We start from the raw sequence: 18,138 nt of genomic DNA on the forward strand, positions 1-18,138 counted from the left end.
GGAAATAACCCTAATTTGTAATCAACACTAAAAATCAAACCTTGCCAAGGTACAAAGATTTGGTTGAAAAAAATTGGGTTCTTTCTCTGAGAATAGGATATTTTGCACCCAGACTTGAAGTTATTAATTGATTCACATGTGAAATAAGTATTCATTAGTATCTGAACTTTCATCAGTTGAACTCAGGAACTATTACATTAAGATAAATCTGTTTCAGTCAGATATATAATTACTTGCTAACTGAAATTCAGAACCAAATAGATTTGGACAACATATCTTTTTTTTTTTTTTTTTTTCCCTTGAGGCAGAGTCTCACTATGTCACCCTTGGTAGAATGCCGTGGCATCACAGCTCACAGCAACCTCAAACTCTTGGGCTTACGTGATTTCTTGCCTCAGCCTCTGAAGCAGCTGGGACTACAGGTGCCTGCCACAGCACCTGGCTACTTTTTTTGTTGTTGTACTAGTGTATTTGGCTGGCGCCCTAAGCACTGAGCTACAGGCACCGAACCCAACATGGTATCTTTTGTTTTTTTGTTTTTAGAGACAGAGTCTCATTTTGTTGCCCTTGGTAGAGTGCCGAGGCAACACAACTCACAGCAACCTCGAGTTCTTGGGCTTAGGCGATTCTCTTGCCTCAGCCTCCTGAGTAGCTGGGACTACAGGTGCCCGCCACAACACCTGGCTATTTTTTGTTGCAGTTTGGCCAGGGCCGGGTGTGAACCCGCCACCCTCGGTATGTGGGGCTCGTGCCTTACTCACTGAACTACATGGTATCTGCCCAACAACATGGTATCTGCTACTCTAATTCTTACTGTCTGAACTTAGGTAAAATAGATTTGGATGGTAAAGGTTGCTTGATTTTTGACCTGGTGTCTTGTACCAAAATTAATGCTATTGATCACTGAAAGATTTTACAAGGTGTGAAATATTCAAAAGATGTGATATTTGTCCTTGAAGTTGTTTAGTTTTCAATGTGTTTTGCCTACATTTCTAATATAAAATCTATTCTTGTATTTTTAGACAGTCACACTTAAGCAGTGCAAATTGTGTATGATCATAATTGTGAACTTTTGGATAGCCATCAAGGTCTTGCTATAGTTTGCCTTTAGAATCAGGGAGAGATGAAATTACTTCAGTGATGAGTCTGAGAGTGCATCTGTATTGTTTCAGTTTTCATCTGATTCTACTTTCTGTTGTGTGATAGGAGGGGAAATCTAGGTTATAATGCGGGAACTTGGGTTTATACAGTTTTCTAATTATCCTGTTTGTATAAATTGAAGATTTGATATCAGACAGTTTGTTAATGAAATGTGAAAAATCTGTAGTTTTAGTTTATTCCTATAAACCAAGATTAACATACAACCTCCTCCCCGCCTCGGGCAGTTTCTGCACCTGGAAAGCACCTTTGAAGAAAAGGATTATGTATGTGAAAGAATGATGGAATTTCTGATGGGAGCAGCCAAGCAGGAAGCATCAGATATTCTGTCCTTTCAGCTTTTAGAGGCTCTCTTGTTTAGAGTTCAGCTGCACATATTTACTGGAAGATGCCAAAGTGCACTAGCAATTTTACAGGTAACCATTTATTATGGCATTTAATTATACTTTATAGAAAAAGTGTAAAAGGTATACAACATTACAGGTAGCATTATTTAATGATGAGAGCTTTTGGATTTGAATTCTTGTTTTGTCACTAGTAAGTTGGGTAACATTGGTTACATTTATGATTTTATTTCCTCATTTGCTTTGTAGGGATAATATCTTCTTTAGAATACTTATATTATTGTTTTTATATAATTTGTAATATACAATAGTAATGAAATGTACTATTGTATGTTAAGTACCCACCAGATAAACTTCAAGATTCAAACCATAAGGGAAATCAGTCTGTAATGAAAATTAGATGAGTGTAGTCTAAAAAAATTTTTTTACTATTTTTAATCATACTAGATTTTGAGTATCAGGATACTTAAAATGTGCAAATAAATTCCATCTTTTCTATTAATTATGTCAACTTTAGCATAATGAAAATTATCTTCATCTGATATAGACATCTTTTTAAAAATTTTTTTATTTTTACATATACATGTGTTTATTAGGTTACCTTTTTTTGCCTTCACAAAATTAAAAAGGCTTAAAATTTAATAACAATAATAATGTTTAAGATAAGGACTAGAAACAAAAACCTCATAAAGAACGAACAAACGTATAGACATTTTTAAAGAATATTTTCATTAAGAAGTTAGTGACGGGCGGCGCCTATGGCTTAGTGAGTAGGGCACTGGCCCCATATACCAAGGATGGCTGGTTCAAACCAGGCCCCGGCCAAACTGCAACAAAAACCAGACTGCAACAAAAAATAGCCAGGTGTTATGGCAGGCGCCTGTGGTCCTAGCTAACTTGGGAGGCTGAGGCAAGAGAGGCCTATGTTTGAAACCTGGAGGTTGCTGTGAGCTGTGACTTCATGGCACTCTACCATGGGTGACAAAGTGAGACTCTGTCTCTAATAAAAAAAAAATGTTAGTGACTATCTTAATAATTAACACTTTTTTCTTATTTATGTTTGTTAGAATAGGAGTCATTTTTTAAAAAAAATTTCCATATTATTTTTTCATTTTACTTAGAATGCATTGAAATCAGCTAATGATGGAATAATAGCTGAATACCTTAAACCAAGTGATCGGTGTTTTGCTTGGCTGGCGTACATACATCTTATTGAATTCAACATTCTTCCTTCAAAATTTTATGATCCATCTAATGCCAATCCTTCGAGAATTGTTAACACTGAATCATTTGTAATGCCATGGCAAGCAGTTCAAGATGTAAAGACTAATCCTGACATGTTATTAGCAGTTTTTGAAGGTAAGTATAAATGTTTATAAATTATAATATTGATGGTTAGAAAATCAAGTACCCATTACTATAATTCTTCATAATTAAGTGGAACAAATTTATTTCTATACATTGCAAGTTGTAGTTTCACACTTTATTATGTAAATGCTTAAAAAGGACTGAATTGATAAAATGGGCATTGACATCTTGTGAAAACCAATAATTATGTAATTAATTTTTCTAACTATGACAAAGGAAATCAGTTAAAATACGTAGATGATCTAGGTTATTTAGGTTTGATAAGTTGATTGAATCAGAGAACTAGGTACTACTTTTTTTTTAGCATTCCGTTAGATGGAAGTTTAAGAAGATATGTCTTGTTTTTCTTTTCAACTAATTTTTTTCTCTATCAATGACTTTGATTGTACTAAATGGCATGTCTGCTGTGAAATACGTACAAGGTATATAAATTCTGTACTTTCTAAAAGAAGTGTATAGCCTAGACAGAAGTTGAAAGATAAATCTATACATTTGATATGATTATTAAACATATAAGGCCATATATATCACTGTATTAGTATATAGTCTAAATTGTGTGCTACAGAAGAGATTAGGTTCTCTGATTTATAGAATTATTTGGTATGGGCAGTGAGCCTAAAGGGAAGAGGTAATCATAGGTTGGCACAGTCAAGAACATCTTCATAGAAGAACTGGGCCTTGGAACTGGACCGTTAAGCACAGCTGTGGGTCTGCCATAGTGGGTCTCATCAAAGATGGGGGGGTGGTCTTTGTTGTATCTGTCTATTTCTGAGGGCCTATAAGGGTGACTGGTATTAAGTACTTAGTTGATGCTTGTTGAATAACACAGTGAAGACGGGAAAGAAAAGAAAGGTTATTCTTCTTAGGGGAGTAAACAAAAACAAGTAGGTAAGAATTTATGCAGTGTATTTGAAGTGGAATTGGAGGAAGGAATAATCATTATTAAAGTGAGAATTCTGTGCTGGCTATTAGTAGGGAGTAAGCTTGATAAATTGAGTGATTCCAGTTTTTCAAGAACTTTGAAAGTATGGTGGACTCAATGGTAGGAGTAGAGGTTTTTTAAGAGAATGTACTTGAAGAGAAATTATACCAATGGTAGGAAAACCAGCCAGAAGCTGATGGCCATAACTCAGTCACAAGGAAAATAACCTGAGAAAGAGACTATTTGTTAGAGACACTTCAAGTTAGCATATGATGGATTACAGATTAAATGTCAGGGAAGAAGAGGAGAAGGAATAACCAAAGACAATTTCAGGGTTTTGAGAATGATGAAAAGAACAATGTCATTAATAGAAACTAATAAGTTAGGAAGACTGATTTTGGTAGTAAGAGTAGTGTTGATGTAACTGTGCATTCAAGTGGAAATGATTGTTGGCAGAAGGAAATAAGTAAGTGGACCTTAAATGGACAAATTAGGGCTAGATAAGTGGATCTGAGGGTTATTAACATAGAAATGACTAGGTTACAAAGTACTTTACAGTTTTTAATTTGCTTTCAAAGTAAATTATTTAGTATTTGAAGCTATGAGATACTTTCTCTAAGGAAATGAGATTTAAGAACATAGCAATAAGGATATAAAGGAGAGTTGAGTCAATGAATGAAACTAAAAGGAAATAGAAACAATCTCGTGGAAGGCAGAGGCAGGAAGAAGTTAAAAAGAAGAACATCTGTCATGTGCTAATCAAGTAAAATGAGGTTTTAGGTTTGATTACATATGAATCCTTACACAGTAGAACCTGTGTAAGTTGACCACCCAAGGGACTGAAACAACTGGTCAACATATGGAGGTGGTCAGCATAAGGAGGTGGTAGGCCTACTGAGTGATAGGTACATATACTTTACTTTCTAGTACAGTTTTTATTAGCTATAATCAATACGAAATCATACAGTGTTATATAAAACCAATACATTTACTGTTTTCCCATGGTTTAATCATTCTTTCTGAAAAAGAGCCAATCTTGGTCTGTTTCTTGTTTTTATTACAAACATAAGTAGAGAAAGCACTCTTAACAATTGGCTGTACCACTCAGCATCCCTAGGCATTTTTCCACAGCAGATGACTTCAACTGCATTGTCAGATGCCTGGCAATCTCTTCTTTTAGAATCTCCACAGTTTCTGTGTCATCTTGCTTCTTTCACTTCATCAGCTCTTTCATGCACTTTCATGTGGGTCTGTACTCCAGTCACTGTCACTGGAAAATTGCTTCTGGGTCAGGTTCATTACAGGTTGCCACCTTCTCATCTATTGCAACCAAAACCTTCAAAATCCACTCCTTCCAATTCTGCCATGGGAGATGGACTGTGATGGGGTTGTGATAAATCCAGCTTTCCTGAAAAGCTCCTGTGTCATTTGTGGCTGAACTTGATTCCAAGCAGAACCGATCCAGAGGACAGCATCCAGAGTGTTAACTGATGCAGGGGATGAAGCTGCTTCACAGGTGGCCACATTGGGGGTGGTGGGGCATTTTAAATGTTTTGATGATGGCTTGGTTAAGAGGTTGTGTTGGGGGCAGAAATTTTACCATCATATTTGTGAGATGATTCACTTGGGAAGTGGCCAGGACAGTTGTCTGCTGTCAGTAGAATAGATCATTTCTTCTTCATTCATTTCGCAGTCAGTACCCTCTAGCCACTCCTCAAATAGGGCACCAGTCATCCATGTGCATTTGTTTGGTTTCCAAGTGACATGGAGTTCTTCGGGCTTCAGGTTCTTGAATGCATGTGGCTTTGCTGATTTACCAATCACTGAGGGTTTTAATTTCTCTCTGGTTGAGTTAGCATAAAACAAAAGTGTAAAATGTTCTTTGGAAAGTTTTCTGCTCTTAACATTTGTCACCCTTCATGGTGAGGCTCCTGTCAGGCATTGCCTTGAAAAAGAGTCTGCGTTCATCAGAGTTAAAGATGTCATCTGATTTGAAGCCTCTGGCAATGTCCAGGAACTTTATTTTTATTATTGTTTGGGATTCATTGATGGTACAAAGCATTGGGATACACTGATTGCATTTGTTAGTCCCTGTTATACTTGTGTCCCACCCCAAGAGGTGTGTCACACACCATGGCTCCCTCAGCCCTCCTCCCCTCTCCCCATTCCCTTATTCCCCTATCCCCCATCTACTGCCTTCATGTTAGAATTGAGTACATTAGATTCTTGCCTCTCCATTATTGTGATATTTTTTAACAAACTCTTCCACAACTTCTACCGGCACATCATTGGATTAACCCCACAAGACTTTCTGGGAGATCTTGTGTCACAGTTTAAATTTCTGTAGGTAACAACTGATGCTTGGAAATCTGCCACCCCAAATTCCTGTGTGAATTTTTTAACGACTTCTTAGGTTATCGGCCCCGGACATTTAGGTGTTAACTATCCTTATTTGTTCAAACCAGCTTAATGTGGCATCACTGACCTCAAGTGCTCTTCCCTTTCTGCTATAGGTCTCTGCTTTCCTTACCATGTCTAAGTACCCATGTTTATGTTTTTGGATTTTGCTGTGTTCTTGCTAACAGCAAAATGTTCTGCTGTCTTTCTTTGGCTTTTGCTTTCCAGAAAACATAGAAGATCAACCTTTTCCTTCCATATCAACTCTTTGAGTTCTTTCTTTTGAGCCATCATGTCTTGATAAACTGTAAAATTTTTCAGTAATTGTGGTATGTACCCACAATTCAAACCACCCCTTTCACATTTGAAAAAAATCTCCTGCAACATGTGATCAACAATAGGATGTTAGGGCTAATCCAACATGTGGTAATAGTAAAACACGAAAAATCAACTTACAGTAAAGAAAAGATAATATAACTAGGGTCACGCCCCACACCTTCTACATCTTGATGTAGAGTGGACTCAACTGGTCAAATTGTAAATAGTAAATAAATACTTTGTGTCATTGTCAAAGTAGTGAAGATGAAGCTTACAGAAGTGTTCCGTATATAGAGGTCAGTCTTCCATGGAGTACACGTGGTGGTACATGTCCAGTCCATAAAAAGTAGGTCAGTTTAAGGAGGGTGTCATGTTAAGGAGGTGTTCAATGGAGGGAGGAGGTCAACTATGGAGGTTCTACTGTATTTGAACCTAGAACATAGTTTTCAAATTGACGACGTACACTTTGAAACTCTGCAAGTCTAGGAAATCATACTACATTGGACAAGGAGGAAGTGATGGCCATTATGCAAAGTAAAACACTATACCATTTTACAAGAATTAACAGGATTAAGTAAAGAAATCTTTACAAGGGCAGAGTGTGTTTTGAAGGAGTAAGGAAAGGATCTAGTTTAGGGAGAAAAATGTGAATGGCTATTGGACAGCAGAGCAAGACCTCCTTTCAGTGGTCAGAGAGAAAGGAAAAGATAATTTATTCTGTGATTTTTTATTTTTTGGATGAGTTATAAGAAACTTAGGATAATTGCAAAGATACTTGTTTATGCAAAAGCATTCATTTGAGAGCTCATGTGGGATGATTTTTTTCTTGCCAGAAAAATTGACGGTAAGGGATTTTAGGATTTTGGAGATTATCTTAATTATCTTCTTCACGTGAAAGCCAGGAGTTCAGCAAAGATAAATAAGATGACGGGCAAGAAAAAGAGTAGTTCATCTTTTCCCATTGGTCTCTCAGAACTGAAGTAACAGTCACATAATCCATTTTATGTTCAATTCATGTTATTGTGACATTTTTGGACAGATGCAGTGAAAGCTTGCACAGATGAAAGCCTTCCTATTGAAGAAAGACTAGAGGCCTGCTTTCCACTTTATACAAACATGATTGCTCTGCACCAGCTCCTAGAGAGGTAAACTTAATTGCCAAGCAGCTAACCTTGTGTTGAAAGTTGACCATTACGTGTGTTTAGCCATTTTTTTCTTGTTAAGGTATGAGGCTGCAGTGGAGCTTTGTAAATCTCTGTTGGAATCATGTCCCATGAACTGCCGGTTATTGGAAGCCCTTGTTGCTTTATATTTGCAAACAAACCAGCATGACAAGGCCAGGGCAGTGTGGCTTACTGCATTTGAGAAAAATCCTCAGAATGCAGAGATTTTTTATCATATGTGCAAATTCTTCATCCTGCAGGTAAAAAAAGTCTCATAATTTTTAAATATGATGTTTTTGTATTTCAAGTTTCCTTTTTATCCACCTAGCCAGGAAGCATTTCCTCTTGCCCTTCGTATTAGGTATCCCTTCTCACTGCTGTAGCCCCACCATTGCACTGAATGCAGTGCTTTGTAGTTTTGCTTGTGGCTGCTTTATATACTTTACTAAGAACTTCTTGAGGACAAGGATTATGTCTTAGGTTTACAGCCCCATGCCTACCATAGTGCCACACTTGAGATAGATGCTTGATAGATAATTAGTCCTTGTAATTTGAGCCTATAGTAGGTAGTATTGGATGTTAGGCTGTTTAATGGTTAGTTCTGAATTTAATTCAGAAGTTAGAATATAGAAGTTATTAAAAAAAAAAAAGAATATTGAAGTTATTTAAAAGTGTCTCAAACACCCCCACCATCCATTACTCACCCAAGAAACTTAATCAGTATTTTTTAAGGCATTTTTTCCTCTGTTAAGACATTTTAATTTTAATCAAGCATCATAAGCCTGATGTATATCCCCTTCCTTCTTTTTAAAATAGAATCGAGGCGATAATCTTCTTCCATTTTTGCGGAAATTTATTGCATCCTTCTTTAAACCCGGGTTTGAGAAGTATAATAACTTGGATCTGTTTCGGTAAGTCATAGAACTCTTGATTTGTAGAGGAATGAGAGAGTACAGTTCAGTGGGAAGATTACAGTAATTTTGTATATTTGATTACATTTTAGACTTTAAAAAAATAATCGAACACATTATAGAACTCCTTTGAAGACAGTAGAATAAATAGAAAAATATTAACAAATATGGAGGCAAGATATAAATTATTATAAATTTTTTTTGCATTCTTTGGATTAAAGGCACTTTACAAAGTAAAGTTTATAGCAACACTGTCGTAACTCATTCTTTTACATAATTCTTGTTAATTTTAGTACTTAGTACAATAGTGTCTAATTGTTCTGATATAAATCTCAATAATTTTTGGAAAACGTGCTTTCATTTATTTGATGAATGTTCAGAAGTGGATGTATATAACATGCCTTTTTGAGAACTGTTCTAGCCTCTGAATGAATAAAGTTTTAGAGAGAATTATTTTCTCAACTACTAGTTTCTCAGTAGCTCATATAGAACTGTGTATTTACTATCTTTGTTTGCTTTGCTAGAATGTTAAAATTCTTTTTCCTTCCTCCCTCTCATCTCTCTCTAGGGGTCATCAGACTTTTTTTCTTAAGAGCCAGAAAGTAAATATTTTAGATTTGCAGGCTGTATGGTCTACGGGTATCACTACTTCAAACAGCTCAGCTTTGTTGTAGTGAGAAAGCAGCCGCAGACAGTATGTAAATGAATGGCATGTTCAGTAAAACTTTATTTACAAAGATAGGTGTAGTTTTCTGATCTTTATAAAATAATACCAAAAGGAAAATATTTTACTGTGACTTACTCTATTATTTTATGTTAGGAAGAATTCAGAGAAGGAAGACATAAGCTTGGTATCTCTCCAAAAAGTTTCTTTCGTTTTTTTTTTTTTTTTTTTTTTGGCCGGGGCTGGGCTTGAAACCGCCACCTCCAGCATGTGGGTCCGGTGCCCTACTCCTTTGAGCCACAGGCACTGCCTCCAAAAAGTTTCTTGTGAAGAATACTGATGAATGAAAGTAAAATCTTTGTCTTATGTTAGCAAGTCTAATGCTTGCAAATACGTATTTTTCTTAGGTCCTCCTCCTTTCCTACTCATACCTCTACCCTATCCCCCCAATAGCAGCATTATATAAAAACAACTTTTTAAAAATAACCCAAATTTTGTTAAGTGATCCATCTGTCTCCCCCTACCCCCCAATTTTTTGTGAACATGGTAGTTTTATTTGAGATTTGGGGAGTCAGTGTTCCTTCTCAGACCTAAGTCTTTGTATTTGCCCTCTTTTGGCAACCAGCTTATTGACAGTGATTTTGGTATCCTTCCTGATATTTTTTCTGCTCTGCCACATTCAAATTAATATCTTACAAATAATTACAAATGAAGTAATTTTAAATAGGAAAGAATGAAACTAAAAGTAATTTGTAGCTTCCCCATACTCACTTTCTCCCTTGTTTAAATTAGTTTGCTTTAACTTCTCAAACTCAGGTAAGGACTAATTCAAGGCTGAACCAGACTCTGTACAGACTTGCTGGTTCTGGTCTTCCCTTAGGCATGGAGATAATTGGTTTAGTTTAAAAGAATATGCTGCCAGTTTCTGCCTTGCTAACTAATCAAGATATCTTCAGATCTTTTTGATGTCAGCTTAATTAAGCAAGTGTCAAATAAATTTTTTAAATTAGTTTTCAAATAAAAATTTGAAAAATTAGTTGCTTTTAAATATTCTCATTGTTCACTGAGTCTTCTTGATTTATTAAATTCTTTTTTGGAAGTAGTCATAATTCACAATTCACCAAGAATTAGAAAAAGGTGCCTTGTATATAGTTTATTCCAATGGTTCTTAACCTTCCTAATCCCGTAACGTATTTTCGTTGTTACAAAGGGGTTGCGACCCACAGGTTGTGAACCACTGATTTAGACAACAGTGAAATCCTTATTTCCACAAAATTATGCATATATGTTAATTTAGAAAGTCTTTTTTGAGTCACATATTCGGAGATGGCAATAGATGAGATAATTTTTGGTGTTGCCACACTTACTGTATGTTGATACACATTTTTGAAATTTATAAATATTGTCAAAGTGTATTAATAGAAATAAGTACTCTTAATTGGTTCAAAATACTTTCAAAATTTCATGAGTAGAAATTGTAAAGCAAAATACTTAGCACTATAACATTTACTAGAGTTAAATTCTGTCAACTCCTTATGTGGCCTTTAATGTAAAGATAACAAGGAGAAATATAGGGGGTAATTTTCCGGCTTTTCTAATCTATTTAAAGATTAGGTGGATAACCAGAAAAGTTAATTGGGGATTTCATTTACTATACTGAAGTTAGCCTAGTGATTGTAGTCTAACAAAGATTTGAAGTTATCTTTTCAAGCCCCTCCAGTTTTCAGTTGAGAAAACTAAAATTCTTTGAAGTTAAGTGATTAACTCATGGAAGTGTATCTCCTTAACTCAGGTAAAGTGAGAGGACAACCTGAGTTCTCATGTCCCATTTCTTTCTTTGTGTATCGTTCTTTCTGTTTGTCCTCCATACAGTCTGTCTAATCCATTAAAACTTGTTCCCTTGCACTCATTTTAAAATCCAAGGTAAATAGTTGCACTGGGTTGTTATTTTTGAGATCAGTGTATTTCCTTTAAAAACATTAATTTGAAGATGCTATTAAGTATTATACACACAGAGATTCAAATACATTGGAGGAAAACTAAATTGGTCAAAGTCAGATAGATTTCTTTACCGACCAACTTTTAGAACCTTTGATATCCTAATATGTACTGTAGGTTTTCTGAAAGGGGCTATAATTTGCAGTTACTTCTCAACTTCCTTTGATCATAGACCTCTTTTTGACAAGTAGTTTCTGAGCCAATGAGTTATAGAATATGCTTTGATATCATGTCTAACATTAAACCTAAATGGGGGAGTATGTGTGTTTGTGAGAAAGAGATTATTTTTAGATATTTTTATTTTTAAAAAACATTTTTTTTTACAAGTATGTTAGATACTTAGTAATCTTTTTTTTTTTAAAAAAGTTAGATTTAATTAGAGGATTATGGTGATTTAATTTTGGAAATAGAAGAAAAACTTCATTTTAGGAAGGGAGTTTGTGATGTAGGTATAAAACTAAAACTTTCAGGTGAAGGGAGAGGGGGGTTGGTAAGCTGTCACCTATGGGCACAATGTAGGGGTATGTAAATGCAAACAATGTAATGTACTTGTATGTACCCTTATATTAATCTGAAATTTAAAAAAAAAATGAAACTTTCAGTAAATATGTGATCCTGGAGAGCTGACCAAAGAGGTGTGGTATATACGTTAAAAGAAGTTCTCATTACTTTCTAAAAACAATTCAGTGAAACTTAAGGAATTTTAAAAAATATAATTTATATATGCATAGGCATAATTTCAAACAATTTTGGATTTTTTTTTTTCAGGTATCTTTTAAATATCCCAGGACCACTTGACATTCCATCTTGTTTATGTAAAGGGAATTTTGATGATGACATGTTTAACCACCAAGTTCCTTATTTGTGGCTGATTTACTGGTGAGACATCATCCGCTGTGGAGAGATGTTGCATACTAGGCCTGCATTTGCTGTTCCTTACCGTTTACCCTGATGCTAAGGTCATTGAAGTAAAGTTGTAGTGATACTAAGGTTTAATACATGCTACAGAAGAAAGATCAAAAGAAGACCTCCATTGTTACAAAATTTGTAATGTTTAAAGTATACTTTATCTTTCTTTTACCTAATAGTATTGAATGGTGGACATACGTTTTCCTTCGTTTTTTAAACAGCCTTTGTCATCCTCTTCAATCAAGTATTAAAGAGACAGTGGAGGCATATGAGGCAGCATTAGGGGTGGCCATGAGATCTGATATAGTACAGAAGATTTGGATGGAGTAAGTTTAGTTCCTCTTAATAAGAATGGGATTTTAGAATAAGGGGATATGGTGGGGAAAGGGGTAATAGGCTTTCTTGGTGAGAGAATTACTGAATTAACTAAATTACAATATTTTTCTTTTGGCAGTTATCTTGTCTTTGCCAATAATAGAGCTGCTGGATCCAGAAACAAAGTCCAGGAATTCAAATTGTTTACTGATTTAGTGAATAGATGTTTGGTTACAGTCCCTGCCCGATACCCCATTCCTTTTAGCAGTGCTGATTATTGGTCCAACTATGAATTTCACAATAGGGTAAGAACTTAAAGATTTTTTCTTCAGATATTTGTACAAAACAGAGACACTTAATAAATGACAGCAGATCTACTATTTTATATCAGGAGAACATCTCCTAGGATTCTTTCTTAGCATTCACTATTATTCTTGACCATATTTCTTTCTTACCTCTTCAAAGTCTAGCAGCATAGTCCTTGAAGACTCAATTAAAATAAAATATACATACTGATTATGTTATATTTAAAAATAACAAGCAAAATTGAAGGGATGTTAAGGTTTAATATACATTAATGAAGAAAGATCTGACAAATGATTCTATTGTGCTAATACTATGAGGTTTTACATGAGGAGTTGAAAATTTTACTGAATGAAATTCCAAAATTTCAGAGTAAATAAGAATGGACTTATACATGATGGCTACTCTTCTTGTTAATATTTTGTTAAGTCATTATAGCCTTACATGGGCCATAAGAAAGCTGAAATCAAGTGCTGTTTAGAATTTTAAGAGTAGACTGTGATTAATGGTGTATTTTATAAGGTTATCTTTTTTAAAAAATGCATTTTCAGAGACCCTTTTCAGTCAGTGCAATATAGCCTTAAATAGCTGCTACAGCACCATGTAGACTAAAACATGTATGTGTTTGGGTTTGTTTTTTTTGGTGGGATGGTTTTGTTGCTAATCGGCATAACCATTGCTCTGTACTTCTATGCCATTCTTTATCTCAGGATCTCAAACCACTTTATGGACATTAAGTCATTTACACACGAGCATTCCATGAGCAAGATGAGGCAGGTATTATTAACCCATGACTTGCCCACCTATACAGCAAGTAAAGGTAGACTCAGGAATGAAAACCCGGACTCCTGGCTTCTTGTCAGTGTTCTGTCCATGGCTCTCATCACTAGTCCATGGCTCTCATCACTAGACCACATTTCCTAATTCATACCTGGAAAGTCACTAATATAATTAATGGTTGGAACTATAACTCACAACATCATACAGTATTGTAATTTATACATTCACATCTCAAAAACCATTTTGGTTTTCTTATTAAAACACATAGGTAATTGGATTTCACATTTTGGTTGCATTCATTTTCCCCCCCTCAACCTTTACAGGTTATTTTCTTTTATTTGAGCTGTGTTCCAAAGACCCAGCATTCCAAAACCTTGGAACGATTTTGCTCAATTATGCCAACTAATTCTGGACTTGCACTGAGGTAAGAAAAAGTACAATTCTTTTGTTCCTCAGCTCAATAGTATAGGCTCTTCATATAAAATTATTCTTGAAAACGTATTAGTGTGTTCTTCCTCTGTGTTCTCATGGATATATATACTGTTTAATTTCAGAATTTTGTTAAGCAGTATTTAGCTATTGATATAAATCAGGTTGATGATAAAAAATCTGGTTTATTCAGAAACTGCAGGCTGCATTATAAGGGGATAAATAGTTTCCTAAGCACATACTACTACTCTTTAGAAATTGCCTTGTAATTAGTAAACATGTTTTATGTGGCAGAGAAATATTTACTTAAGAAATTTTTATATTTCCACATAGGTCATTTGCTTTTCAAATATTGGCATACATTAGAATCTCTTAGAATGCTCATTTAGAACATAGCGTCCTGTGCTTGAACCCTCAAACCACATTTTTGAAGCACTGATTTAGGGATTTCATACGTTTAGTCAGAGTGAGATTTGGGAACATTTCTTTATAGTTTCTCCGCTCTATCAAGTAAACCTATTTTACTCTCAAGAATTGTGCTTTTTAATTCTGCGTGCTAGTGGTTTGGCTTCCACTTGGGCAGTCATCTCTCCTGTGTGAGCTGTATCTTATGCAATACTTACCAGATATCCCTTGTAGGATTTGTATTCCACCTAGCATATATGTAGAAAAAATAGTATAGAGTTTGAAACTAAGGGTATGACAAAATAACCATGGTGTCTTATAATTAAATTTCTTAGCAAGCATGCTAATCTGCAGAAGCTAAGTAATTTGAATTATGAAACGTTACTTTCAATAACAATGTAAAATAGAAGATGTGGTCATATTTTGACTAGTTTCTATTATGATAGACTTCTTTGATACAGGTAGTTTAATTGTTGGTTTTGTTGGCAAATCCTCACCTCAGTGTTTTTATTTCCTTGTGGTCGTCCTCATCTCTTTGTTTAGGAGAATAGAAACCTAATAATTAGTTACTATACTTACATGTTAATTTAAGAAACATTCAAGATTAAGCATACTATAAGAAAGAAAAATACCAGGAAACTGCATTAATATGTCAAGTCATTACTTTCAAAAAGTTAGGGGTGGGGACAAAGAGTGTTATTTGGAGAGAATGCTTTCATGTCTTGTAGGAATGTGTGGCCCTTACTTTAATTTATTGAAGATGACCGTGAATCTTGACTAGTTTGCACATTCCTATCCCAGGATAACTTTTCATAAGAGACATTTTACAAACATTTGCTGAATAGCCTTGATGGAATTTAACTGAACAAAAATTTATATTTCATCAAACATTCTGTTCCTAGAGCACAGCGGGGTTCCCTATACTTGCAATTGTTTGTTCATTTTCCTGAATGTACTTTACAGGCTACTTCAACATGAATGGGAAGAAAGCAATGTTCAGATTCTGAAACTTCAAGCCAAGATGTTTACATATAATATCCCAACATGCCTGGCCACCTGGAAAATGTAATGCAACAATCATGTTCATGTTTTTATAGCTATTGCTTTTATTTATAAGATTTGCGCCAGACAGGTAAATCTGAAATGACATCTATTTTTATTATTTTTTTTTCCTGGACAAATTGCTACTCTCAGTTAGATTTGTTTTTTTTGGCACTTGCTGAGGTTTAATGCCAAGAGTGAGTGCTCTTTAATATTTACCTCTAAAAGCAAAAAGGATAGACTTTTAATTTTCTGTGAAGAACATCTAGATAATACTGTCATCAAACAGATCTGTTATGGACATTTTACAACTATCTCTTTTGAAATGTGGTGTTTCTCCCCATTAGAGTCTGATTTCTCCCTTCTTTTAAAGGTGTTAGTGCCAGGTATTTTTTACTAGCTGTTTGAGTATTTTTTCATCGTGAACGTTATTTATTTTCAAAACACTGGTCTGCTTTCCTCTTGTAAAGTTGATAAAAATTGTTGAATTTTTCTTTTCACTATAGGTTATCCTCCTTGGAAGTTTAGCCTGTTACTTTCAGGAAGTTTTGTATTCAGATTCCCACAGTCAGTATTCTGCCAGTGGTGGTGTTTTATTTTGTTCAAAGATAAATTTGTCTTTTCCCTTTTCTATATTCCTTTTTTTTTTCCTTAGAGCCATTGCTGCTGAGATTGTTCTAAAGGGACAAAGAGAGGTAAGCCATGATTGAATCTCAAATGGGCCACTTTTATTTTTTTAAGTTATTCTGCCCCTGTTGTTGACTTCTCAGTTTAAAAGGATCAGAACATATCAATTAACATTTCAAGAACTCTAAATGTTCGGAAACGCCAATAGCCATTTTGCATTGAGTGTTACTGTATTTTGAGTGTACCATTCTTTAAACAGATAGGAGTGTGAAGCTATTTTTTATCATGTGTTCTGATGGAGTTGTATGTGCATCTTTCTTATAGGTCCACCGTTTGTATCAGAGAGCCTTACAGAAGTTACCTCTTTGTGCATCACTGTGGAAAGATGTAATGCGTTTTATCTTTTATTTTATCTTGATGTTTTCCTATAAATTTTCTGCATGTGCCATATCCATTGATGTGGTAATGCTCAAACTCTAGCTCAGTCTTACTTCTATACTTCCCTGTCTTTTACAGCAACTCTTGTTTGAAGCATCAGAAGGAGGTAAAACTGATAACCTGAGAAAACTAGTTTCCAAGTGCCAAGAGATTGGAGTCAGCCTAAATGAGCTCTTAAATTTAAACAGTAACAAAACAGAAAGCAAGAATCACTGAACATTGGGTACAGTCAGTTCTAAGTCCTTATAATAATTGCCAAAATTATTTGAATGATTCTTCAAGATTAGGCTGATCCCTGGCTAAGGTCTGTGTAAGGCAGACAAGCATTATTGATCATATCAAGTCCCCTACAATATCTTATCCTCAAAACCGGAAGCAATGAACATGAACCTCTTCGGTTGGATAAATGAACTTCCTGTTTGGCCTGTTCTAGGCCCTGCCAGATTCTCATAACATCATGTACGTAAGTATAGTTCCTAAAAGTGACTGACATTTATTTTAATTTTCCTTTGTTTTTGTTTTTGTTTTTTACTTTTCCCTCTTCCTTTATGTTGTGTTTTTCCTGATTCACTTGACACTCTCTGATGCCTGAGAGATTCTTGTTTGGGATTTAATTTCCAGTGCTGTGTTTACAGTAAAAAAAAAAAAAAAAAAGAAAAAGAAAAAAAAAGTAGGCAATCCCTTTTAGTTCTTCCTTTTTAAATCTTCTGAGATTCTTTATTTCAGGATTTAAAACTTAAGCAGTCCATCTTAAGGAAAGTGTAACTGCCATGGCCACAAGTCTGCTAGTTGCACTTGAATGCTCTAACAGGGTTGTTTATTGCCCTTTCTACGTTGTGGACTCCTTGCTGAGACTGTTTAACTTGAAGATTAAAGAAACTATTACAAATGCCAGTGCATCAGAACCTAAGAGTGGTCAAATATTATGTGCAATTTTTTGTAAAGAAATTTTAATTTATAATAAAGTTTAACAGTTTAAAGAACAGTTAATATTTGAACTGCTTTGTATTGAAATACTACTTTGTAGTATTAAAATTGTTTATATGCAAAATATTTTTAATATAAGTTTTTTAAAAATCTTGCTGTCTTTATTCACTTTTCACACTGGTGGGAAAGGGTTGAAGTAGGAGATATAGATTCACTATAGTTATATCAATGCCTGTTTATCCTGAAATTGCTTTTTTTTTTTTTTTGAGACAGAGTCTCAAGCTGTCACCCTGGGTAAAGTGCGGTGTCACAGCTCACAGCATCCTCAAACTCAGCCTCCCAAGTATCTGGGGTTATAGGCGCCTGCCACAATACCCGACTCTTTTTAGTTGTAGTTGTCATTGTTGTTTGGCAGGCCCAGGCTGGATTCGAACCCGCCAGGTTCTGTGTACATGGCTGGCGCCGGGCTGAAATTGCTTTTCCATTAATAAATTTTTTTAGTGAATTTTTAGTTATGAGAAAATGGACCCTTTTCTGTTTTGAGGACAGTGAACAGAAAGATCTGCACTACCATTAAATTTTGTTCTCAAAACCACAGTGTTTAGAAAGTGTCTCCAAACTGTATTTTGAATAATTTGCTCAGTGACATGCTGTATTATGGTGAATATCAGCATGATCAAATATAAAGGAGACCTCAGTTTTTGTTTTAGTCTTATCTTGG

At 35.0% G+C, this 18,138-nt stretch overlaps 1 protein-coding gene across 1 annotated transcript in view; it reads left to right on the forward strand.

The window, feature by feature from the left end:
• ZFC3H1 (zinc finger C3H1-type containing) overlaps positions 1-17,475 on the forward strand; it is a 58,788-nt gene extending 41,313 nt beyond the window's left edge. The window contains exons 23-35 of the mRNA XM_053586668.1: positions 1,386-1,574; positions 2,624-2,861; positions 7,547-7,652; positions 7,732-7,930; positions 8,487-8,581; positions 12,012-12,122; positions 12,374-12,478; positions 12,607-12,772; positions 13,874-13,974; positions 15,348-15,449; positions 16,081-16,120; positions 16,377-16,439; positions 16,569-17,475. Coding sequence (XP_053442643.1) covers positions 1,386-1,574; positions 2,624-2,861; positions 7,547-7,652; positions 7,732-7,930; positions 8,487-8,581; positions 12,012-12,122; positions 12,374-12,478; positions 12,607-12,772; positions 13,874-13,974; positions 15,348-15,449; positions 16,081-16,120; positions 16,377-16,439; positions 16,569-16,706 — 1,653 coding nt within the window. The 3' untranslated portion in view covers positions 16,707-17,475. The remainder of the gene's footprint in view (positions 1-1,385; positions 1,575-2,623; positions 2,862-7,546; positions 7,653-7,731; positions 7,931-8,486; positions 8,582-12,011; positions 12,123-12,373; positions 12,479-12,606; positions 12,773-13,873; positions 13,975-15,347; positions 15,450-16,080; positions 16,121-16,376; positions 16,440-16,568) is intronic.
• Positions 17,476-18,138: the final 663 nt, after the last annotated feature.

The sequence above is a fragment of the Nycticebus coucang genome, chromosome 3, assembly GCF_027406575.1.
Source record: "Nycticebus coucang isolate mNycCou1 chromosome 3, mNycCou1.pri, whole genome shotgun sequence".
Lineage (NCBI taxonomy): Eukaryota > Metazoa > Chordata > Mammalia > Primates > Lorisidae > Nycticebus > Nycticebus coucang.